At 33.9% G+C, this 26,211-nt stretch overlaps 2 protein-coding genes across 12 annotated transcripts; one reads left to right on the top strand and one right to left on the bottom strand.

Moving 5' to 3' along the window:
- Positions 1–439: 439 nt before the first annotated feature.
- LOC108971499 (ras-like protein 2) lies at positions 440–9,363 on the bottom strand. Of its 2 annotated transcripts, none has more exons than XM_018937609.1 (3): positions 9,133–9,363; positions 1,935–2,022; positions 440–1,874 (listed from the first exon to the last, which is right to left on the bottom strand). In XM_018937609.1, exons 1-3 carry the CDS (start codon positions 9,184–9,186, stop codon positions 1,465–1,467), a joined length of 552 nt encoding a protein of 183 aa, XP_018793154.1. In that variant the 5' UTR covers positions 9,187–9,363; the 3' UTR covers positions 440–1,464. The 2 variants fall into 2 exon arrangements, with proteins under 2 accessions (XP_018793154.1, XP_018793153.1); XM_018937608.1 differs by lacking the exon at positions 9,133–9,363 and adding an exon at positions 3,412–3,675.
- LOC108971497 (ensconsin) lies at positions 4,219–25,523 on the top strand. Of its 10 annotated transcripts, none has more exons than XM_018937597.1 (15): positions 4,223–4,413; positions 6,087–6,137; positions 10,520–10,776; positions 10,917–11,050; positions 11,847–11,968; positions 13,235–13,600; positions 15,062–15,205; positions 17,316–17,909; positions 19,903–20,076; positions 20,321–20,496; positions 20,578–21,423; positions 21,496–21,750; positions 21,828–22,342; positions 23,425–23,591; positions 23,681–25,523. In XM_018937597.1, the coding sequence occupies exons 1-15, from the start codon at positions 4,365–4,367 to the stop codon at positions 23,695–23,697; spliced, it is 3,867 nt and encodes a 1,288-aa protein (XP_018793142.1). In that variant the 5' UTR covers positions 4,223–4,364; the 3' UTR covers positions 23,698–25,523. The 10 variants fall into 10 exon arrangements, with proteins under 10 accessions (XP_018793144.1, XP_018793142.1, XP_018793143.1 ...); XM_018937598.1 differs by having other exon boundaries at positions 4,224–4,413; positions 17,316–17,681; XM_018937599.1 differs by lacking the exon at positions 23,681–25,523 and having other exon boundaries at positions 4,219–4,413; positions 21,828–22,214; positions 23,425–23,511.
- The last annotated feature ends 688 nt before the right edge of the window (positions 25,524–26,211 follow it).

The raw sequence follows: 26,211 nt of genomic DNA, 5'->3' as shown, positions 1-26,211 counted from the left end.
TTACGATTACAAACAAACTTGTGCAGTGAAATTTTTCGGTGTATTGTCCGTCTGTATGAGATTTGTGCAATTCAGATATGTAAATATCAGCGCGTGTTTAGCCATTGCAATTAATAAATACGGCAATCACTTTGTTTATTCACAAATAAACATTAATTTCTACTTTTGCTTTGTTAAATGGAAAGTGTAAATTTTACTTGAATTTTAACTTTACAATATAACTTTTGGCATTTCAGCTTTTTAGCATTTGATAAGTGTAACACAACGTTGTTATTTTTAGACTTTTAGAATATCAGGGTGGTGTAGCAGTTGCAACCGACTTATGATTGGCTGCGTTTGCTTTTACATACATTACACTCATACAAGATGTGTATAAGAGACAGACTTATGATTGGCTGCGTTTGCTTTTACATACATTACACTCATACATACGTTTGTACATATAAAAACGTAGGCACTCAAAATTTTATTCGTTTTGTTCAACTGTTAGTTAATATATGTTTTGTTTCTTTGATATTTTTTCCTTTTCGTTAATAACTTTTAGATTTTTTGATTTGATTAACAATGTTTTACATTTTCAGTTTTTATTTATACATTTTCTTTCGACAATTATTAGCAAAAAATGGTGTTTTTCAATATTAAGCATAAAAATACAAATCTCTTTTGGCATAATCGTAACGATTTTCGCAATGCAATTTTATCACTTAATAAATAAAATATTATTTTAATATTAAATACAAAACTCACATACTTATTAGTTAAACATTTTAATCGCCTGACGTTGTACATAATTAGTTTATAAAATTCACAAACATATATTTTATTATTATTATTTTTTTTTCATTTCCTTAATTTAGTATGTGTATAAAATTTTAATTGGTGTTTTGATTTTTTAGCGTTTAGCATAAATTTGGTTAACAAGTTTTTCACTGACTTATTAATTTGATTAATAAAAAACATTAAATATTTTTGGCGGTATTCGATATTTTCGTTGATTTAGTGTGGCAAAGCACATTTAGCTTACTCTTTGCTCTGTTCGGCATATACTATGGACTCTGGTGGCTTGCATTAGAATTTCGTTTTTGTACAATAAATGTAGCGTTTTAATAAATGTATTATCATAAACTGTTTTTAGTTACGTGTACACACAGGTTGTTCCAGTTTTCAAGTGGTACGCTGAAATAATATTTCTTTCCTCTCGTATTGCACATGTACCGTTGTTTGCTGCTACTATGAGTTACGCTGGTTTTCCACTCACTCACACAATTAGTATGGATTTTTTATGTTTGTGTGTGTGTTTTCATGTTTTTGAAGAAGTAATTCTCTATGTAATTCAGTTTATTGGCAGCATTTTTCGTCAATTCCACTTCGATATCGAAAATTATTATTTATCTTCGAAAAAATCATGTACCGTCTTCCACTCTCTAATTTCTGTCTAGCTTTTAAATGTTTCCTAATATCGCATTACAATACGCAACATTTTCGCTTGCTTTTCCTATTGTAGCTCTCCTCCAAGAATGGACGTTCGGCTAATTGGAATTTTCGCACAATTCGCACAAGCTCATGAAAAGCTTGATCCACATTGACACGCGCCTTTGCGCTGCATTCAATGTACGGTATCATGAGATTTCGGCTTACATTTTGCGCTTCCTCCAATGAAACTTGTCGATGTTGTTCCAAATCGCATTTGTTGCCAACCATTAACATGGGAAATTCATCACGATCCTTGACGCGTAGGATTTGCTTCTGGAATTTCGGTATCTCATCAAAGCTGGAATGATCGTTTAGAGCGAACACAAGCAGGAAACCCTCACCAGAGCGCATATACTGCTCACGCATAGCACTAAATTCCTCTTGACCGGCAGTATCCAAAACTATACGAAACAAATTTATTGCAAATGTTCAAAAATTAAAAAAGTTATTTATATACTTACTATCTAACTTGGCTGGGATGTCATCGATGACACACTGTTTGGTATAGGAGTCTTCAATTGTGGGATCRTAGTCAGTTACAAAGTAGCTCTGAAAAAGGAAAATGAGTAGATGTTAAAAATATAACCGTGTAATATTAAAATTACATTTTTTATACAATATGGCATCTACAAGTATGTTCGTTTTTGTCTAACTACAATTACTTACAATAACACTAAATGTAAGTGGTATACYGATTTATATGTGTACATATGTAAATTCCGCATACACTTGATATACTTGTCATAACTTTTCTTTTAATTAACAATATTTACTAAGAAAAATGTTTACTTAACAAACTGATAAAAACACGTTAGACACACGAAAGCTTGCAATAACCAACTATAGTATTCACAAAAATTATGAATATGAAATAATGACAGTCCGCATACACTTAAGCACTAAGCAAATACATACATATATGTAAATACAATAGGCTAGGAACAGCTAGGAGTCTTCTTGACTTCATGCATAAAATCAACAATATTTGGTCTATCCGTCACGTATATGTATAACTAAATATTGCCGTCATACTAAACATTTTCCTTTTTAATTTAGAATCCAATGAAAATATACGCAAATATTGCAAATGACGTAAATTTCTAAAAATACGCTCATAAATAAGGTTATTATAGCAAGCAAATCTTTTACATACTTGTACACATATGTWTGTATATACTTAAGGAAAGTAAATATGAAGACAAATTTATTTGCCCAAAGCCTACAATAACATACTGGCACTAACCCTCTTTCATATGTGCACATAAACGCATGAATACGTATGTATATTATATTCATAAATTTCAAATTCAATTAGGGGGAGAGATCTCACAGCCTTCAAGAGCTTGGCGCTTTGTAATATTTGATATTTTCATAAGAATTGATGGACAGCAGTGTATTAAAGAGTTTCAAATGCGTCATACTGAGTATAAAGATTTGAACATTTACATAATTGTAGATACCTATAATACATAAAATAATGTTTACATTAAAGTGGGTGTTGAGCTACCTATAGCATAAATATGTGTATTTCAGCATAAGCCTTAGTAGCACTATCTCAAAATTATATGCTTTGAATTAGACATTTTCTTAAGATGACGCTACAATGTGGGCGTTGCTCGAAACTAACGACTCGAGGTGCGTTAGCAGCGAAAACCGCGCACTTATRAGTGCGATATCCCACTGAAACAACAGCTGCTGCCCCAAATGGTAGCAACTAGTTATACTAATATTAAACGACAACGAATGTCAAGTTTTTTGGTAAGGCTACACTCGTCCAAGGTCTTTGCGTGCGTATATTCACAAATGGAAATGCGCGGATAGAGCTCCGCAATCGGCAAGCTGTTATCCAAATCAACTTGTTACGCTTTTGGTATTCTGGCTACACCTCCCCCATACACCAYTCATCATATGTATATTCATTGGCCATTTGAAACATACCTGAATGAACTGTATCGTTAATGCCGATTTTCCCACACCACCACCTCCAACAATTACTAATTTGTAGGTTTGTACAGATGATCCACTGCCTTGGGCCGTATTATTTCGCGACATTTTATTAAAATATTATAATTACTTATTCGCGGTACAAWGTTTTCAAAAGGAAACTGACTGACGTTTACAATTTAGCTATGGTTCACCCGAAAAACATTTCACTACAACAACGAACACATTAATGCACAATGATGATGCTGACAGTAGACGAMGTCGACTGAGGCAGCGTTGGAAATAAGTTGTCAGTTTAATTCCAACATACAGAGATGCCAACCGCATTACATTCTAATGATGAGTTAAAAACTAGCACCAAAAGATATATAAATTCATCTTCTGCTATTATAATTAAACTTGTATTTATTGCACATATTTAAGTACTAATTAATAATAAGTAAGTATTAATTTTCAAAGATTTTTACTAAAATTATTGTATACATGTAACACTGATTATGTTAACAATTTTTTTTCATGAAGTTAATTTATTTGAAAATGTTTAAATAAGAAAGAAGAAGAAATTCATTAATATATTTACTTACAAGTCTGAACTTTCCTGTATTTGACCTTTTCAAACATTTTACGAAACTATTTTAATAAATTTATTATTAATTGTAATACAACTTATCAACCCTACTCTCGGCAGTGTACTAAAAAAATTTAGCACTACAAAAATATGGCCATCTCTTCTACTCTTTGGCAATAGAAAGCATAGCAAATCCAACGTCAACATACGGATCTCTGTCAAGACGTTTTTAGTCATTTCTTTTTGCGGCAATTATTCGTCTGCTCGTTCGTCGAACTTGTGCCGTTTGCCGTTTTCGTTTTTTTGCTTTCGCAGTCGTCGTCATTATTAGTTCTAAAACTGTGAAAAATTCCAAGTGACTGATGTAAAAGTGAAAAATATGGCGAGTCTTGTGGGCGAACAGCAAATTTCATCAAATAACCAAGAAGGTAAACCTCTAATTCAGGAAAAAATCTTACCGAAATGTTACGGTGGAGGCAGATGACATTTTCGCATAGAAATTTTATAAAATTGATTGCTTTTCATGTGTGAAAAACCAATCGATTGTTGAAGAGCTGACGAACAAMCTTGAGGGCAGCGGCGCAGCTGAGCGAAAGACAGCGGTAGCCGCGCAGCAAACATTTGCTATTGTGTGAACCTGAAAAGAAAATACTTTTTTTTTCTCATCATCAAGGTGCACCACTCCAGGAAGGAGTGCGTGCGGAAAAAAACGTACTCGATATGATACGACAAACTGCCAAGTGCAGAGGCCAACGCAGTGTAGTGTTCAACATAGCAGATTACGGGGCCGAAGAGTTTAAAAATAAGTCAACCGAGTTATTCCAGAATAAAAACTGATTTGCTATTGCATTATGTCAACCATCTGGTGTGTTGCACTTACATTTCTTGTAAAGCTAARGCAATGTTTTTTGAGTCGAAAAACAATATTATTTGGTTCACCGGAAAAATTAATCGATGGACACTAAATAYATTTTATGTATAGAAAGGAGTCAGCTGGTTTTTAGATGTTCAACATTTTTAAAAATGTTAGCAAATAGTGTTATACGTATATGAAAATTCGCAACTATGTGGCAAATTTATGAATATATAAAGGGCAAACTTTGTTCGTGATATGCAGCGCAGTCATAGACACACCAGTGCTGAATCATCCATAAATGTTTTTTTTACTGTTCGCCAAAAAATATGTAATTCCTTTGTCCTAGTTGTGTCAGCGGTTGGCCGCTCCCTACTACAGTGGTAGGTTACTGACCTTTAAGGGCCGAAATATAAGTTTAATTAGTCTTTGGATTTGAAAGTTCCAGAAATATCAAACCATTTCATTTATTGCGAATATTTTATAAAGACTTAGCATATTATGATAATCTGGAGTTAAAAACAGAGTATTTTTATATAAATGAAAGTGGTGGGATCATATTTTATATCTTTATACATACCCGTATCATTCAAATATAAACTGTGCTATAGTGAAAGTCATTGGTTATACAAAAGAACCAATCAATATACCCATTTACTGAAAAATTAGAGTTATTCATATATTGACAGATCATAATTAGTCATGTACAAAAGGATTCTATATGACATTTTGCTAACAATTGCAAATTATACTTTAAACGAAATTGTTCAAAGATAAGTTGCATTTGTTCTAATAGTGTACATGKGTAGTTAAAATCTGTTCATCACTGTTTCTTATATTTACTGTGAAATGCCAGCACGATTATTTTCTTTATCGCTTAGACGCAGTATTTTAAAGGGCATTGTGAAAGTGTAGTTGAAATATATTTTCACTATTTTCTCTTATATTTGATTTATTAGTAGATAAYTACTTGTTATTGTTTTCTTTCGTTCCCTTACTTCTCTGTCTTATGTTTATTTTACTCTACAGCTGATTTGACTAATACATGGAATTGTGCTTGAAAAATGTTTACCCACATGTATATATTCATATGTATATGTATACGCCTGGGTATTCGTATGGCTAGTGTGAAAACTACAGATTTTTTAATATCGTCTGCCGACACGTTGCCTATATCTTTTGATGTTTTTTTCTCTTATTTTCCTGATTTAATTTGTTACTAATCGTTCATTTTCTTTTATTTTGCAGCTGAACCAGTTCAGAAAGTCGATAGTCGAGAAGGCAGTGTCGAACGCAAAGGTAATTATTATAATTTAAAATTACTGCACGCACACAAGTTCAATATACGTAATACATATGTACACGTATTCGCATTTTTCTTTTGCTGATAATCATGCTAATAACTTCACATTCCATTTTTCACTTTTAACTGTAACGTGACAAAATTGGGCAAATAAAACTCAAAATTGAATTCAAAAGCCAATTTCGCATTTAATCCGTGTTCTGTACCGTTTGCTGTGTGTACCCCCAATTCCATGGMTAGTGTAAATGCTAAGAAACCAACTTTACATTGGTTTGCGCAAGTGGGCGAAGATGATACTGAAGCGCAAGGTAGTTGAGTATGCCCCATTACTAGTTACTAATTTGTACATAAAGTTGCAAAATGCCTATTACCGATATTTGAACAGATTTGCGTATAAGGCATTAAAAAGTGCATGGAAAAAATTAAGTTAAACTGTAAATAAACACACATAATTATTTATAAAAAAAAAAGTAGCTCAAATTTGCAGAATGCATTAAAAGTATTGTCATATCAAAATTTCCTAAATATAAAGATTGCTATAATTTACGYTACACCCATTTTTCAGCGAAATTTTTGTATTTCTTTTAACCTAGACTTATTTTTGAGCACCCAAGAGTTTTAATTGCTCTCCCTATACCTTGTTAATATTTAAAGTAAGAAAATGCGCATTTTAGCTCTGTTCATACTGTATATACAAGTATAGTTCTTTCGTAATGTGCAATTGTTTTTATGGYTATCAATTGATTTTCCACCCTATACCCCTCCTTTGACTTTTGCACTTGAGCTGACTTGACTTTRTCACAATTGTACGAAAGTAAAACAWTACCAAGATGCAAAAAGTGAAGCTTTATAATTGAAAATTTAAATTCATTTATGCATCACATCTAGAACATATGTTTCTGCATAGCCTATATCATGTAATCTGCGAAATGCTACTAAAAACCGGCAATAAAAAAATACGACCTAAATTACTAGAAATACATTTTTGTTGATGATGCAAGCGCCTCAGCTACGTCTAAGCAGGAATTCACAAACATAAACGCAAGTAAAACGCTCGACATTTAGCAAAGAAGACGCCTATGTTACACATACTAGCTAATATGTGCTACATACATGTGCACAATTTTTTATTTACTTGGCATTTAYTAAGTATGTTAGTATGCAATAGCTATAATTGACATTTTGTTGTTGCTACCAGTCAAGTTGTCTACAAAGTTTTCTTATTTCCCAATCTCCACAATGTAATTTATGTACATACATAACTATATGCTAGCTAAATTAGCGTGCTTTTATATTACACGTATGCGTATGTATATATTTTTGTTCGTGCAAAGACTGGAAACGCAAGGTAGAGCAGCCGATTTATGCCGGCTAATGCCACTAAAGCTACCAAAAATTCCTATTAATCACACAAATATTCGCGGCAATGTTGGAAGCATGTGCATACACCTCCACATTTGTAAATGCACATAAATATATAGTTACTCAAAATACAAAAATGGAACTAAACTGCTTTTATATCATTTAATTTTTCATTGATTAGGAATTTAATATTGAAGTTATTTAATAAATTAATGTGAAAAAAGCATTCAATACAAATTAATAGATATTGAAGTTATTAAGAAATGCGARTTTTGCAAATTATTTTCTTAGCTATGTAGGTATTTGCATTTATTTKCATCAATCAGGTCAGTTATGAAAGTATATACACTTGTATGTCGTTAGCAAATTACCAAGCCTGCAAATTGATTAAAAACTTAYATAACACTTCAAAAGCAAATATTATATCCTAAAACCGAGTGTATTTGTTTGTGGGCAACACTTTCCAATTTCTACCATACCACCTACTGGCATGCTGTCAGTTTAACCACATAACCATTGATTGAACGCTTGTATCTTTCCAGCCGCGTTTTGCTTTTTTTTTTTTTTGCTTTCCGAAATCGCTATCTTATGCTTTACGTATTAGCAATTTAAATTAAGCTTGGCATTGTTTGCCGTCTTCTATGTTTTTAGCTCCCAAAATAAAAGGCAAAGAAAACAATTAAGTGCTTCAATTTACTCGCACTTTGTCTKCTCATATGCCGGCCGCCTATTCATAATTCGATTTCTGTATGTTCGCTGTTCCATTTTAAGTAGCTTGCAGACTTTTTAGAACGTGGGTTGGGTTTTAGAACTCGTATGATTTTGCATTTTTGTATTCTTTGTTTTTGCTTACGTTCTTTCACAATGGAAAGCACTCCACTCCTATCACTTAATATCGGGATTTTCATTTAAGTGCCGAACAGAAGTTTATACCGAAAAGTATGATAGGAAGGTATTTACAGTATACGTATATACCACATATATATGAATTTACTATGATGACGTCAGTTTCATATTTGGCTCTTCACATACCTGCCTGTTGAATACGTATTGCCGCATATTTATCAATTTGAATAGTTTGAAAGTTGACATGAAAGTTGTTGGTGGTAGAACATTTCGAAAGTGTATAGTAGAATCGCTATTATATTGCACCCAATTGAGAATTCCTAAATACAACAAATATTTTTGCATGTGTTTGTAATTATACTTTTATTCAGATAACATTTAGCTTTTTAGACATGTGAGTTTAATATTAGGAAATATGACGAAAAAAATTATATAAACTTAAAAATATTGTATTATCCTATTATTTGCGATATAAAACAGCACTTAGTTACTACAAGGCTCGATTTTGATCGATTGTTTGGAATGGTCAATTATTTTGATATCGATATGAAGATGATTAGCATTTTATAAACTGATTAACGTATTATTTGTGTATATAAATAAATTATGGAAGCATTGTAAGAGGAAATAATATTGATTCTAAATTTATTTGGTAGTGAAGTAATAATACAGATATGTTAGATATGCATACATTTTAGATACTGGAAAAAAGCACCCACAATAAAGTTTCATTATAAAGGTTTACCTAAAATAAACATTATTTACACACTTTCGCTGAATTACCTTGTATATGATCCAATATGACCCGTATTGACAAACATCTACACACATTTTCATGTATCAGGTGTATAAATCTTTATTATCGCCTTCAGAAGTCTATGAGTCTGTACAAGCGTACCAACGCTTAACCTAATTTTGCATATACTTGTTATAAGCCTTGATGGTTTCAGCCCATTTTTGGAGTACCATTCAATAGATTTTTGCACAGTTTCGACGTCATATTCATAATGTCATCAGTAATGATCTCGTATGCATGTTATACTCGACTTCTGGTTTGCAAAAGCTTCAGGTATTTTGATACGAGTCTAGAGTCGACACACTTCATATCCAAAACATTAACCAAAATGTATGGGTCGACCCATAACACATGTTGAGTAAAACTTCACACGGACATAAAAAGGTTACAACAATCTAAAAAAAAATTTACCTTTCGGTTTGAGCTCGATGTTTAAGTGAAGCAGGCCGGATTAAATTTGATCAGATAATTATCATTCTATTTTAAAAATTTCAGCATTTCTTGATTAGATACAATAGTTACGAGATATTATTCTCTAATCGACCTTTGGCTAAGAGTTTAATTTAAATTAGAATTTCACATATCGTACGATTTGTTGTGGTCTATTTAAAATGTATTACATTTTATTTCCTCGTTTCCATAAAGTAGRCACAACGGCATTTTCACAATGCCTCATTTCTCCACATCTTGGMTACAAAGTCGCATCACGTATTTGCGTTGCATGCGGCGCTTAATTTGAATTTAACAAACTAAATGCACTTGAAATCTATTAAATGAACTTAGCTACATATGTGCATACTTACATATGCATGTAAATATTATACAGTCTTTGATTGTGAACTTGTAAACGGTGCTTGGTTACCCCCTACATACATACATACATATTCTAATGCAATTTGGATGTGTATGTTTGCATGTGGAATCTAAAAGTCCCAACCACTTCGCTTTCCTCTCTCTTGAACTCTACATGCACATTGTGAAGTAGCAAGTGCTACTCTCCACCACTAAAAGACATTGGATTTATTATTTTTATTTGCACTCATTCCGTTTTKATTAATATAATTTTCTGTTGTTTGCGGTTTCGCTTGTTACTGCCGCAAATGCATAACTTTGAGCGTGGTGGTACATATACATACATACAACATGCACACTATTATTAAGCGCTACATAAATATGTATATGTAAATATGTGTATATGTGTCTTCTACTGCCAAACTAATTGCAAATTCTCCAACATTCCATGCGCCAACCAACCAAAAATCAAAAAACACAAAAAAATCAACGCACCATCCACTAACCGGATCGAAACGAAACGACAACCGTATCCAAAAAACCATACATTGCGCCAATTCGAATGTGAACGCGAATATTTAGTGAGTAAAGACCGTGACGAGAAGCTAAAGTTGGCACGGGAGCGTCAAAATGAAGAAAGACAAAGGAAAATCGAAGAGCTAAAAGCGCAAGCGGAAGCGGCGCAACGATATCGCGAACAAAAAGAAGAGGAACGTCGCCGCCGCATAGAGGAGATACGACAACGCGACACGGAGAAGCGACACCAAGTCGAAGAACGTAAACGCGCCATAACCGAGGCGGAAAAGGAGCGCCGCGAATATATATTGCGGAAGAATCAGGTATGCTGGCAGAGAAAATGTAACGTAAACAAAGCAAGAATGCAAGTGTTAATGCACTTGCAGCTTTGCAATTTATTGCATTTAGTATTTGCAGGTGAAATTGTTAATTAAGCACTAATAATATTGTATTCGTTTGTTAGGAACGCGAATCCCGCTTGGAAACAAAGAAAGGTCCGCGCAGTACAGTGGCCTTTGCTTTCGGCTCATCGACACCTCGCCTACTGGAGCCCGATTTTGGACTGGTATCGCCAAGCACTTATCTGGGTCATCGACGGTGAGTAATTCAAACTAATTATGCAAATGTAACAATTTAAGGTCTACTTGTGTTTTGGCGACTCTGCGGAAATGTAGGCATGAAATTATTTGAAAAGAAAACAGACGTTAGTATGCGGTTGAATTCTATTTCATATATTGAAATAATAGCTTAGAATCGTTTAGCAGGTTTTATTTTTTTCAATTTTCTGAAAATATTTTGGCATAGTACAATGTTAATTTTTATACGTTCGGAAGGTAGATATTAATAAAACAGTTGAAAACGAAAAATTTGAAATATTCACATAAATTTTGAGGTTAAACGTTTTTTTAAACTTAAGGGGTCGTCTCGTAGGTATGATATGACCGTTAAAAAAAATTATTAATATATAGAAAATTCGATATCACGCTATGGATGTTTTTTTTTTTTTTGCTTTGACCACTTTGTTTTAGTTAGTTATCATCAAAACTCTTCCTTTGAGAGTGGAAACCGTTTTGAAAAACACCATTCTGAGAAAAACGCGTTTAAAGATTAGAGTCGCTATGTTCCCCACACTCTTCCTTTTCTACTGGAAACACTGTCGCGTCCGTAATAATTAAGAACTCAAACACCCCTTTTCTTCCACCTACCAACCTCATATCGTCCGTAAATAAATTTTTGTTATTTTCTCCTTTCTCTTTCGAGTTCCATCCCATTATAAATTTTTTTATTCCAAAAATGATCTACTCTGGTCCATAGCACAACTATTTTGCTACAAATGCCTATATCAACTTTTTGAACTGTTAAACACCAAAGCAAATGTATTTATTTTTTATAGGTCGACGTCGATCTCTAATGTTACTGGTGCTTCATTATCACGTCGTAGTTCTGAACGTGAACTGACCGACAGTGGTGCCAAGAAGCGTGCAACATCGGCTGGTGGCACGGATCGGCATGAAGGTAAGTGTAGACGATTAACTCGCACTCATTGCCACTTATCACGTTTGCAGTTTGTAAAAGCACACAAGTTAGCCAACGCCAGGAACTCTCACAGTATCACAAATTAAGAAAGCACAATGCAATGGTGATCGTATTCAGCTGCAACCTAACTGTTTTAGAAAGCAAAAGTTTGTTGAATCACGTCACCATTAACAAGTGTCTTACTTAATTTCACACTTTAATAAATTATCTCTTTTTTATTAATGGTTTTTAATAATTTGCAGTCGAGAAACATCTATTTATATCCATATAACTATATGTTTTATATTTTACTTTTTTTACTTGTGTGTATTTTCCACTCTTCGTTATAGTTTCGAGCTGCATTTACTGCGTATAATTGTGTGCGTGTGTGCATTSAAATAAATTTCTGTATTTTTCGTATTATCTATGACGTAAATATTTGAAGTATATACATACATACACACATAATTTTGATTTAGCGCCCACTGTGAATTCGCTCCTGCTTTATTTTCGACTTCCCTCTTGCGAGTTAAATAGCAGATCGTAAAATATTAATATATTATGCATACATATATTATTTGCATATTTTGCAATATTGCAGTCAATATGCAAGAATTATTTTTTGTTTTGAGTTGTTTTTTAGTTTGAAAATTCTTCTTCTAACTTTTGATTTTCTTACAACGCGTATGCTTTGGTTGATAAACGTGAAACTTTCTTTCTTCTATAATTGGTTAATAGGTATGTGTGTGTGTGTGTGCATATAAAAGAAAGTATGTGCCATGCATTACACCTATTTTCTTTCTACTGTTTCGGCATCTCAGTACAATATTAATAATACATGCAGCTATCAAACAAACAATTTATTATCTATCAAGCATCAAGTCATTCATTGTTCTTACTCTCTTATAATTTTCCAACATTTTATTTTTCTTCAAAACAAAAAAAGAAAAAGAATACTGTTATAATGTACATGCAGTCAGAAGGTCATTAGTATATATATGTATGATTTTACAACCGCATATGCATTTACTACACACATACATACATAGATACATATGTACACTTTTACATAGCATTGTTTGTACGATAAATATATATATGTATATATACTATACTATAAACTTAGTATGCAATTATGTACGTATCTACATACATACTAGTACATATGAAACAATTGAGAATAATAAAAAATATGTAATTAACTTGTATAAAAACAATATGCAATCACCCTTTGTACAAATACAATACAATCAATACACCACACAGATCATCGTCGTAAGTCATCATCCATGTATGAAGTTTTCAATTGGGGATACTCGAACGATGAGCCACCCAAACGTTTTTCCCTCTCCATTGTGGGCAGTGAAATCAATATTGATGATCCCCCAGCTGCCACAGCCACAGCCACAGCAGGCCATGTACGCACTTATGCTGCTCATCATCAGGCACAGCAGCATCAGCACTGTAACAACAACAACAACCAAACTATAACAAATACAAGTGGGCACAGACAAAATGTTGCAATAGACTCTGCAAGAGCAMCTACAGCAGCAGCAGCAGCAACGACAACCACAAGCACAGCTGGCAAAAGCAGTCAATCGGCTACAGCAGCAACGACATTTAATTACTCTAGTAAGACGAGTGCGGCTSTGCGCCACACAAATCCAAAGAGAAGATTTACACCCTCTCTGCTCTGCTCGAATGCTCAGAATGTTTTCGTAAAAACTTGTTTTCTTTTTTTTTCTCGTTTTGTACCTACTAATAATGAATAGTCCAGTTTAGTTTAGATGCTAAATTTTTCGTTTTTCAACAAAAAGATTGTCTAAGAAATTAAGCGATTCAATCATGATAAATGAAAATTTTTCATACAATATTTTAAATCATCACTGGTTTTTACTCGTAAAAGTAGATTCTTGTTTGATATTCGTGTGATGATGATAATTKTAAATATAGCATTTTAGTTTGCTTTGATAGTTTTCTCTTTTTATTGTATTAGCACCTTGTCGGTCAAAGGTTTTGAAAAAAAAAAAAATTCTTGCTTTTTCCTGACTCTTGTTTCCTTATCGCCAGTCCAACCGCTGTTTCATGAATTTATATTTTTAGTTTCCACTATTATAACATTATATTAACACCCACACCGAAAAATAAATTGATTAATTAGGATTGCACCGAGACCTTAGGTCTATTGTGCCCCACCCGAAMTTAGAAAGCAACAATTATATTAAAAATCATCGCCGGACACAAATCCAACCAAAACCTGATTGTCGTCTCAGCGGTTTTAGTTTCTCTTCCACATCATTGTCTCTCCTGCAAGGTCTAAGATTCAATCATAACAAACTGGACTATTTATTTTTGAACATATTTTTACGCTCATAACCGCACATTAACCTTTTTGTGTTTTTTGTTTGTTCCTAATTTTTTTTTTTCTAATGAATGAGATATACATAACAATGAAACGTTTTCGCTAATTAATAACTTTAATTCCTTTTATAAAATTTGTAAAAGAAAAATAATCCCAGCATGATTTGGATAGTTTTTTTTTGTTGATTGCATGTTCTTTAATCGTAGTATTGTTCGTTGAGTCACTTTTAGTGGGACTGTTTCGATTGTTTGCTCGAAATTCTAATAAGTCTGATATTCCTAATAAGTCTGATAACTGAAGTATACCCTTCAAGTATTCGAATCATAATACTTWGTTCCACTTGTTTTTTGAATGCCCAAACTGATTATCTTATGTAATGTTTTTGTTTTTGTTTTGCATTTATGCTGTAAGGCTGTGTGGCATGCTCGCTCAGTTCAGTGTGTAGTACGCGCGTACACACATACATACGCCGATATATAGTGCAATTAATATGCTGATCTTGCTGCTTTGCGCCTTTTACCCTTATATTTTTTCGTAATATAAGTACTTTTCAAACGTATTCCTTCGTTTTTAAAGCAAAATACAGAAGTCAATACTGTACATTTGTACAAATTCATTCATGATCAGAAAGAAAAAAAAATCCATAATAATTTAAACAAATGTAAATATCTATGTACTTACTCAAAACAAACTATCTGTACAAACAAAAACACTGTACCACAATTTTACAGACGATAGTGTCGATAGTCATGCAACACAAATTGTGTTTAGAAGTGTAGCCCGCAGAAAAACCGATTTGATGCCGACAATACCCAGCCCCAGGGACGGGCATTACGGTTCCAGATCGTCACTGAGCCACACACCACGCACCCCAGGTAAGCCAATAACTAACTAAACAGACCAAAACCCAAAAACCAAAAAAAARRARRAAAAAAAATACATCTAATCAAATCCATACAAACCAATCAACAACAGTAAATAATTCATATCCACCAAACCAAAACTTTGAAACAAACAAGAAATTTATAATTATAATACATGTTAGTAAATACATACCTACATACATACATGCATACATATATCCATATTTTATAAGTCTTCTTGTACAAAATCCATCAGCAACACAAGCTATTGCATAATCATACAGACATCGTTTCAGAAAACACGTCCATTCCATCACTTTTTTCTTCCAACAGTCTCGCGTTTTCTTAAATATTTTTTTGTTAAATTTTTTTTTTCTATCGTTAATTTTTAAGTTTTGGCGTTTAAAAAGAAATGCATTTCTGATTTCGATGTGGCATATTTTCGTGTCGATTTCCATCCTGCAGCTCGCTAATTTGGTTTTCTTTTTGTTTTGTTGTTGCATCATTCGATTTACTGTACATATCATTTTTGTTGCAATATTCATAATTGTCAGCGATTTGCGTCTTGTAGGCATTACTTGCGGCGTAAGGTGCGATACTGAACTATCTGTTGCTTTCGGCTTCTCAAACTGTCGCATACTTTTCGGCGCGCATCTTAAATCTCCCAGTACTCTTAACCTGAAGTAATTGATATTCTGCTAAAATTGATATGCTTCCGTGAGATTAATATTGGTCCATGTCATAAAATAGTTCGTTGAGCTAATGAGGGCCGTCAAACAATAATACATATTTTTATACTGTTTCTGTTTATTATGGGGTTCAATATTGTTCTTTGATTCCAAAGGTTTTGAAGTATTATTATTATTTTTTTTTTTTTTTTTTTTTACGAAAAAATGTTCTTATATTTCTCGGTTCAAAAATTTTTGAAAGTCTCAAAGAGGAAAATTTACCTTGGTAATATTAACTATCACAGTTTTGAAGATTCCAACCAGTATATTCGGTTTTTAATCCAAACTAATATTAGTTGTATACTTTTAGGAAGCAATAAGAAGAAAAATCATTCCCGTTCACTTTGAAAATAATTCTTTACTTAAAAAATTGCAAGGTAGTCTATTTCTAACAATTTGCAACAATAAATTAAAGTTAATATAATTATTTCTTCTCAATTATTGTAAAGATAGTAAGTAGACAATTTTAAGATTAAAACAAGTTTTTTAGAAACCAAAATTTTTAATAACTATTTTTTTTTTTTAATGGTTGCCGTTTATTCTTCGCTTGTATGCTCGAACTATCGCAGACTCCACTAAATCTTCATTTATAAACTCGAATTTACAATTCTTAAGTTTACTGAAAATCTTTAGCCCTCGTACCTTCAAACTGACAAATTCTGAGGTTTGATGATTTGCTCACAAATATTTCCTTTTATGGAAATCACTTAGTTTTTCTGGAACTAGGCGCTTTCCTATTCATTTTAAATACTGTTTCTTAAAGAACATATTGCTTTAGTTGTTTTAATTTAGTTTCTATATTACTTTTATCTTATGGTATTTTTTCCTTTATATTTTGGAACTGAAATCAGACCATTTCGCATTTTTTCGCTGCATGCCTTAAGCCACTGCAATATTTTTCCACACAACTGTATTTTGTGCCGTCCCATGAAATCAATCACATTCGCCTTTTCACCTGTACTTTGTTTGTAATTTCACTGTGATTATTTGCACCGAACCAAAGCAGCAATGTCACGCGCGTTGTGTTGTTAGTTGCGCCTGCGCCAAACACCATATGCACTTAGAGCGAAATAAATTAGATTATATACTTATTTACGAATATACATTTACTACATCAACATATTTAGATATTACTTTTGTTCAATTAATTTAAGTTAGCTAGCTTACTGCTAAGTATATTTTAAAATCATTAATGTTTTTTCAATTTAGCAATTTATGTATTTATAAATTCTGATAATTTCAAAATACTTATTATCAATCGTATGTATTTCAACACAAATTCAACTCACTCAACTCAAAATTCAATTCAATTCACTGCTCCTCTCCTGCATCATAAACAACAACTACCACGTAAACTGTCATCAATGAAATGCGCAAAAAATGCAATAAAACAGGACGTGCCTTCTCCATGAGTCGTCTGGATCAATTGGCCCAACCGATACGCCGCAATGGCGAGCACATACGCGCCATACTCGAGCGTGAGCGTCGCGAACAGATGGAACTATTGGACGAAACCGAATCGCTAGGAGGTGGCCGAAGGCGAGGCAGCAAACCACGTCACGGCAGCGGTAGCAGTAGTGCCGGCGCCGGCGGTGGCAGCGGCCCAATGTCGCGCAGCATGACACATCTGGCCAGCGGACGCGCCAAGTACACACTCAGCAGCAGCAGTACTGGTGGCGGCGGCAGCGGCGGTGGCGGTAGCGTTGGCGTCATGTCAAACAGTTTTCGTCCGCTGAGCGGTGGCCAACGTGATACCACTTGTAAGAGTTTGACACAGTTAAACAATTCGTGGTCGAGCGCTACACCGCGCTCTACACTGGGCTTACAAACAGCTGCTACTAGAAAGTATCTGCAATCATCATTAGCTTCATCACCATCAGCGATTGGGACTAAACGCAGCGAGCAGCTACTAAATCATCTTACTAACCCCTACCGTTTCGATCCAAACTCATTATTGATCATGAATTCTAGTTTCTCAATAACAACAGGTGTGTGTGTGTGAAGTTTATAATTTTTTTTTTTTTTTTGTTTGGTTCTTTTTATTACAACTTCTCCCACTTCTTTTATTCGTAATTTTAACAACCAAGCAACCAAGAAAGCTAAACTCCTTAAACATGTACTAGTAAATTACTAAAATTTCTATCGAATATAGAATTTTGCTAATCCACTTCATTGTTACATAAAACTAGAAACAAACTGCATTTATGATTTGATTTTTCAAATGCTAAGTATTTGTGGACCTMCTCTACATTGTACTTCAGTATTTCACTCATTACTCACCTACTCTCCGTGTTAATCACCAATCTATTGTTCCACTGTAAAACACTTACAATCAAGCGGCCATTTGTTTGTGGTTCTTCTGTGTAACATAACGCACTTTTGACTCAATTTCATGTCTGCAGCTACAAATATTTTTAATCCATACAGTATTCATTCTATACCATTCTGCCACCTTACGGTAGTGACTTATACACAACACATACTTTCATACTAGTACTTTTAAATTGTTTTCGTAGAACTTGAATATTTGTGTAAATGAGCTATAAAGTACTTCCTGCGCAAGATTTTTTAATAACTTACCACATCGAAAGCGTCTGTTAACACCGTGAAACAACATACTTACACCTTTTCACCACACTTTATTTAAATTGTTAACACCGTGAAACAACATACTTACACCTTTTCACCACACTTTATTTAAATATTACACTATTGTAGTATTTGCTTCAAATTGTTGAACAAAATTGTCTCATTTTGATTTTTTTTTTTTAGCAATTTAATTGTTGTTATTTCTTTCCATTAAGAAAAACAGTTTTGTTCAACAATTCCTGCTTCAAATTCCTGCCTACTTTGTGTATTAATAAACTTTAACTTCGCCGTTGGCTTAATTGTTATAATGTGTTGTATTGTACAGAGCTCTTTAAAAATGTCTGCAAAAACTTAAATGAAATTCCGAAACACTAGTCAAGGTATACTTGTTGAACTAAGGGAAAGAGAAATGAAAATATAACATATTTCCAAATCAGCTTTGGAAAGCTATAAATTACATAATGCCACAATTTTGCTCAATTTACAYTCCTAACATAAAACACTTTTGTTACTGTGTGCACTCTTGTAAGCACAGTTAAATTATTTATGCGAAAAAACAGTTGGCCTACATTTCGGCGCTAAACTTTTTCAATAGCAAAGCGATTTTTTCGTCTAATTTTTCTAAAACATGAACTGGAAATCATAATTATAAAAATATTCATATATGTGTATATATCTATTTATAATCGTGGTAAATTTCTCTTCAAAATATATCACTTCAATAAGTATACTCGCCCACATTGTTGCCCTATTTGAATATAATTTCGTTAGCTGTATATATTCAAATATTTTAAGTGTTTACCTGGAACTTTGACTGTTTTTTATGCTAAAAAATACTCGCAAATATTCTTTACTCTTTAACCAAAAATTTAATGATTACTTTACTGTTATATAGCGCCCATTCGAAATTTTGTTTGCAAACATTGTTATTACCACCCCCCAATAGCGGCTAGAGCAGTGGTTATTTCCCACTGTATACAAAAACAACAAAATGCTTAGTATTTGCTTAGCTTTAATTGGTTTTGGGTGTCGCTTAAATGTATATTTATATGTATGTAGTCTATGTAAACGAATTTCGGTTATTGTGTTTGAAATCTTTGTTTCTTAAGCTTATCTTCAAAGCAGTTTTTTTTATTTGTTTTCAGTTTTGGTGGTGGATTTATTTATTTATTTTCATTACATCCACACTTTTACAAATACTTTTTATATTTAATTTTCCATAAATCCATCATTTGACTACTCATCATTTGCCGTTTCATTAATTGTTCAAACAGCACTCTAGATCAGCGAATTCATTTATTATTTCTTTGTACATATGTATTTTCTTTTTCTTTGTTTTTTCTTTAACATTTATTATTCACATGTGTCGTTGTGTTGTTGCATCGGTGTTAGGTTCACGTTCTGGAAATGTCACCCCAGGCGGCAACATCAGCACTTCAAGACCGGGTAGTGCAATGTCCACATCCACAAATTTGTCCACATCTGGTTACGTGGCTAGAAGATCCGTACCGGCTACACGTAAGCAACGGCCAGCTAGTATTGCCGGTACTGGCATGTCGCTGGAGGGTGAGTAAATGTGCTTCTCATACATGTACATAACTACATCCAACATACTTACATATGGATATATGTACATTAATATTAATTTTTTGTACATATGCAGGCGCGCGAACATTTCAAACAGTAGTTGTCTATTATGCGTAATATGCTTGGTTGTTATGTTTCTTTGTTCTATTAGTTCGAACTTAAACTCTCTAGACATTGCCACTAGCAAAACATTATTTTACTAACATTTCGCGCTAACTTACAGACCTTAATAAACACAAAAAAGATAATAGGCCACCAGTGAAGGCCTCAACACCTTCATCTACGACAACATCAGCACAAAATACCCCCAAACGAACATCAAATTTGATGTCAACCTCAATGATTGTGTCATCGTCTACACGTTTGTCTAGCGCCGAGAAGAAAACACCAGCCAAACGGGTAAGTCACACATATATGTATAACGTAATAAATTTAAAACCCACATTAAACTAATATATACAATTTCGCTCATATTTGTAGGAGTCAGTGACACCCAAAGCCTCCACACCCAAATCGCTTTCAAAAACGTCCAGTTCGGATCGCTTAAATAGAGCTGGCAAGGATATTATGAGTAAATCGTTAATCTCACCATCACCAAGTCAGACACTTTCCCGCAGTGAAAAGGACAAGACAACTACAATTGAACGGAAAAAAGAGGACGCACCAGCTCCTCCGGTGCAAAGCAAAGACGAAAAGAATTCATTGAATATAGCTAAATCCGAAGCTGAGTCTTCGGCCGAAGAATTGACTGCACCCAATGAGTCAGCAGTAGTAATAGCCGCCGAAGCAGTAAGCTCAGAGCCTGCAGCAACTACAGCTGAAAGTATTGAAGCGGTGGTGCCAGAGTCAACTCTTATTGAAACAAAGGCGCAGCAGTTGATCGACGCTGAGTCTGTTGACTTGAATCAAGCCAGCACTGCGGCCTTGCCGCCAGTAAAGCTAGAGCAGACGGCAGCAGCAGCACAGCCCCAACCACAACCACGCTCACAAAACGGCAGCAAAGAGAATTCAGAAGTGCGTGAACTTACGCCACCAACACAAAATGGTGACAATAATGATTTGATGACCGCTTCAATGATCGCCAGAAATAAGATCACAACCGAGGAGGAGGCGAAGGCTGCATTGGCTGAACGTCGCCGTCTGGCACGTGAGGAGGCTGAGCGACAGGCCGAATTGGAGCGTCAACGCTTGGAGGCCGAGCGCCTTGCCGAACTGAAGCGTCAAGAGGAGGAGGCCGAACGTCAGCGTGCTTTCGAAGAGGAAGCCAATCGTTTGGCTGAGGAGCAACGTCGTGCCGAAGAAGAGCGTTTGCGCCAAGCTATTGAAGTAAGCTGAATACTGCAACCACAATTATACCCTACACCATTAACTAAAATGCCGTAATTTCTTTCATTTTAGGAGGCAAAGCAAAAGGAAGAAGAAGAGCGTCGCAAACGTGAAGAGGAGGAGAAGCAACGCGTGCAACGCGAGGAGGCTGAAAAGAAGGCCAAGGAGGAAGCGGAGAAGCAACGCATTGAGGTTGCCGAACGTCTTAAACGAGAGGAGAAGGAGCGCGAAGAACGACGCAAACGCGTTGAGGCGATCATGTCGCGCACACGTAAAGGTGCCAGTGGTGGTGGAAGCGCGACAACGCCTAACTCCACGCCAGTAAAGGTAAGTGTGCGCAATTTATTATTATTTTTTCAGTTCATTCATTATTATATAATTATTATATATAAATATATAAATAGGAAAGCACAACGCCCAAACCGGCAGCTGACGACAATTTGCCACAGGAAACACAACAAGAACAATCCCTTACTACTACAACAACAGCAGTGACTAATGCTGTCAGCAGCACTGATAGTAGCTCCACATCGGGCTCCACCACGACTGCGACCACACCAAATCCGCCACAAAACATTGCTGCAGTAGTGCCCACAGCTGTGGTTACCGTGTTACCCACAAGCGACAAGGTGGAGCCACAAAATACGCAGGCTATGTACGAGCAAGCTGTAATTGATAAGGAAGCTGCGCTCATAAACAGTTTCTCCAATATGCTAATCGATGAGAATGCGAAAAATCTGCATCAACAGCAACAGCAACAACATTTCCAGCAACCAACACAAATTCTCGAGGTGAGCAATGGAAAGTTGCCAATAGACAGTGATGTGCTATTGCAAAATACCACAACAGCAACAACAATAAATACGACTGCCGTTTCAAACGGCAACGGCCATCACATCGAAAATTTAAACAACAAAAAGTAAGCAAGTGAAATTTCAATGCAGTTGTCTCTTACATATGTACACACATTGCACGGCTGGGAATATATATGCTTTTGTAAATTATTTGCATAGGTAGTAAATACGAGTTACTCACCCCGTTGATCTAAGACAAATTAATTTGGTGAATGGAATTTGGCACTACGTACATACATATATGCTTGACTCTTCATTTTTACCACGAAAATTTTGTAAAATCTCACGCATGCTACACGTTTATTAAATATTCATAAGTTTACTTGGCATTTGAAGCGCAGAAACGGAAAATAATTTTAATTTTTATACGCTGAACAGGTTATTTTAGGTTAGCTATGAATTTTGTAATACTCACAAGAAAAGGAGGGGAACCCTACAAATATGCAAAAATAAATAATCAGCGCGACGAGCTGCGTTTATGTAAACATGTATAAGCCAACTAGTCCCTCATCGGACCTCTATAGCTTTTGTAGAAAAAACCTTTTTATTAACCAATTTATCTTCACGAAATTTGGCGTACATTCTTTTCCAAGCCAACGCTACAATTTTCCAATAAATTACTCAGATCCGTCATCCTAATCAAATTCTTTAAGAAAAGGTTTATATTTGTGTGGGGTATTCTAGCTTCGGTGTAAGCGAAGTGAACTTCTTTGTATTTTTTTTCCAATTTTAGAAACACATATACAAATATTTATATAGACTTTTCATTAGAGAAAGTATTGTGAATGGAATTTACTTTGGTACATTAATACTGGTATTCTCAGATTATTTCATTACTATTTGTTCTTAAATCAGCTCAATAGTTTCTGATATCGCTCTTAATTTTCGCAAAGAAAATTGAATTTGTGGTTTGATTTCCCCCGTCTAGTAAACGCTTCATTTGTCAAGATTCCAATTAAGAAAGACTCAACTAAGAAGACTTTAGCACCGCATGTTATAATTAAAAAAAAATTGGCATTACGGTTTATTTTGCTTATTTGTAATTGCACTTTACTAAAAATTGATTTCGAAAATTTCCTTATCCTAATTTGCTGGCCGCTTTGATTAATGTTTTTCTTTTACCTCGAATTTTCCTCTCCCTAAAAAGTGATATCAATAACCTGCAGGATGCCGTAACACCAGCAACAAATCAGTTAATTGATTTAAGCATTGAGTCACAAGATATCAACAATGCAGTTAACTTCAACAACAACAACAGTTTGTTAAATACAACAACCGCAACACTAGTCACTGCAGATAGTCACGATAATAAAGGTTTGCCAATGAAATAATTATATAAATCAGATTTACAACAACAAAAATTTGGGGTATATATCTTTAATTCGTATTTTCMCCGATTTCAGATATTTCACTTCTGTGAGTCTGAGCGTGCTAGCAGCCTGCAATTATTGGACGCGCAAACTAAAAACTGCAACAAAGATATAATGCTGTACAACTATGAGAATTAGGAGARAAAAATCTATTGATTGTGGCGCGTTAGCGTTTATTGAAGTTTTGTGTGTATGTGCGACAATTTATGGTTACTTGACATTTAAGGCGTAATTAATACGAGTTTAACTAATTTAAAATTATATATATATAATATAGAAGATGCAAAAAAAATGCTAAAGCCAAGTGCATATTAAGAAAATATTAGCAAAACAAACACTGCTTAAGCTCATTTGATATATATTTAAAAAATGTGAAGGAATGAGAAGCAAAAGCATGAAAAAAATAAAACCTTTAATTAGGATATAAATATTAAAACACAATAAATTATGATGAAAGGGAAAAGCATAAAAACTACGGCAATTGTTCCTCCCGTAACAAAAAAGAAAGCAAACACTAAGCATAGTTAGGAGTGAAGATATGAAGCATACATAATCCATTGCTTGAAAATACATACATACATATGTATATTGTTTATACTAAATCAAGCAAAACAGAAAAACGAGCAAGCTATATGAGATACGATTAACTGCATAGTACCGAAAAGCGAACACTTTCGAAAACAGCAACGCATTAAATTTATAAAATCATCAAATTATTATAAAAAAAAACGCATAATTTCTGCTCACCATTAAGCAAAAAATCAAAAACCCCTAAAAACGGCTATGAAAGCTTTAAAGTTTTCATAAAATAATGGTAAATTTCCATATTGCGCAAGTTCAAGCAGACTTAAAAAAAAAACCTATGCAATACAGTCCATTTAGCTTACATGCATATTCAACCATATAATGGAAGAGATATATTAAGCAAGAGCGTAAAGTAACTATTTCAGGTAACTAAGGGAGCATTGACATRATGCAGAAGAGTATATAAATTAAATTTACCCAATATATTTGCAAATATATTATACCAAATTTAAAGCAATCTTGTATGCACGGGCCGACGCTCGTTCGAGCTACAGTGCTACATACGCTTTATATACTGTCTGTAGACTATGGTTCATGAGAGTGGACTTCTGCGTGAAGCAAAAGCAGTCAACAAACGCATATTTGTATTGGGCTTTACAGTAAAACTTGGATATGTATTTTCCGTCTTATTTTAGTACTTTTTTATATTTATTTCATACATACCCAGTATGCTGCAAGTGTGTTTGCCTGTGTCACGACAATATTTCTTATTTGCTATATGCTAAGAAATGTGCTAATTTTTATCGGTAATTTTGCACTTGATATTATTGGTTTGAGCCTAGGGCTAAAAATATGCATCTATATTTCTTTCTTTAATGATATATAGGTTAAATTTATCTTTTATCTAGCAAATGCTTTACACCCCGGATCAAATTGTTGGGGGTTTAGCTGCTTTCCTCGATTCGCTCATTCTATTTTAAACTAATTCATGTTYTCAAAAAGGCTAAGCGCATTAAAGTTGCATCACTTTAAAGTAACGGTATTAATTCTAATTAAATAATCAATTGATTAAAATTCCCTCCTCTTAAATGAGCATAATTTAGTATGGTAAAAGAAAATAGTAGATTTTTAATGTTAGAATTTGCTAAATTGGCTTGTACCTTAGGCACCAGACACGCAAGCAGGCAACACTTGGCAGTTATATAGTAAGWAGCCAGTTTGGGCAGCCAGTTAATTATGCAAAGAATTGGTGGCTAGACAAGCTATTTAACTGAAAAGTAAAGTGGTGGACGCGCTTTAAAATATTATGAATCAAAAGAAAGCGAAAGCGAAGTAAAGTAATGTATATCAGCAATTTAGTGTGCGAGTTAGATTATATATATATATATATATTTATGTGTAGTTAATGTATTTTCCGATTTTTGATGCATATATATATTTTTTTAATTTTTATGTTATCTAAATTTACATTTACATATACATATATTTGCAAAGTTTATACTTAAAAATTAGAAGAGAAAAATAATCAAACAAAATGTTTTAATTTGTTAATATAACTTATTTATATATACGCATTGTAATAGCTGATAAAACATTAAAAAATAATTTTTTCATATAATAACTTCGAGCATATAAAGCTTATTTAAAAGAAAGCAGAAAACGCATGGACTGAAATTATGGTGGTCGTTTCACGATTAAAGTTAAAAATATTTAAATTTTGTATTATTTCACAATTTCAAGCTTAAAAGTCAACCACGCATTATGATATATATGACATATTCGAACTTTAGCGAATATATGTATTTATACATCTGTACGTCGTTAATGCGCAACACGAATAGCGTTTTTTTGACATCGCTGGTGCATCGCTGAGCGTTTGCACATTTACATTTGACGATTGAAGAGCCTATTGAGTAGTTAGTCAAGCGCCAGGTATGCCCTAAATAAATGCATGTATTGAATTTTATGTTCACCGCTAAATATATATTTTTAAGTCTGTAATCGGAAACTAAAMAACTTATGCAAAATAATTTAAATTA

This window comes from Bactrocera latifrons, unplaced genomic scaffold, assembly GCF_001853355.1.
Source record: "Bactrocera latifrons isolate USDA-ARS-PBARC rearing strain unplaced genomic scaffold, ASM185335v1 scaffold_346, whole genome shotgun sequence".
Classification (NCBI taxonomy): Eukaryota; Metazoa; Arthropoda; class Insecta; order Diptera; family Tephritidae; genus Bactrocera; species Bactrocera latifrons.
This window is presented reverse-complemented; position numbering and strand designations above follow the sequence as displayed.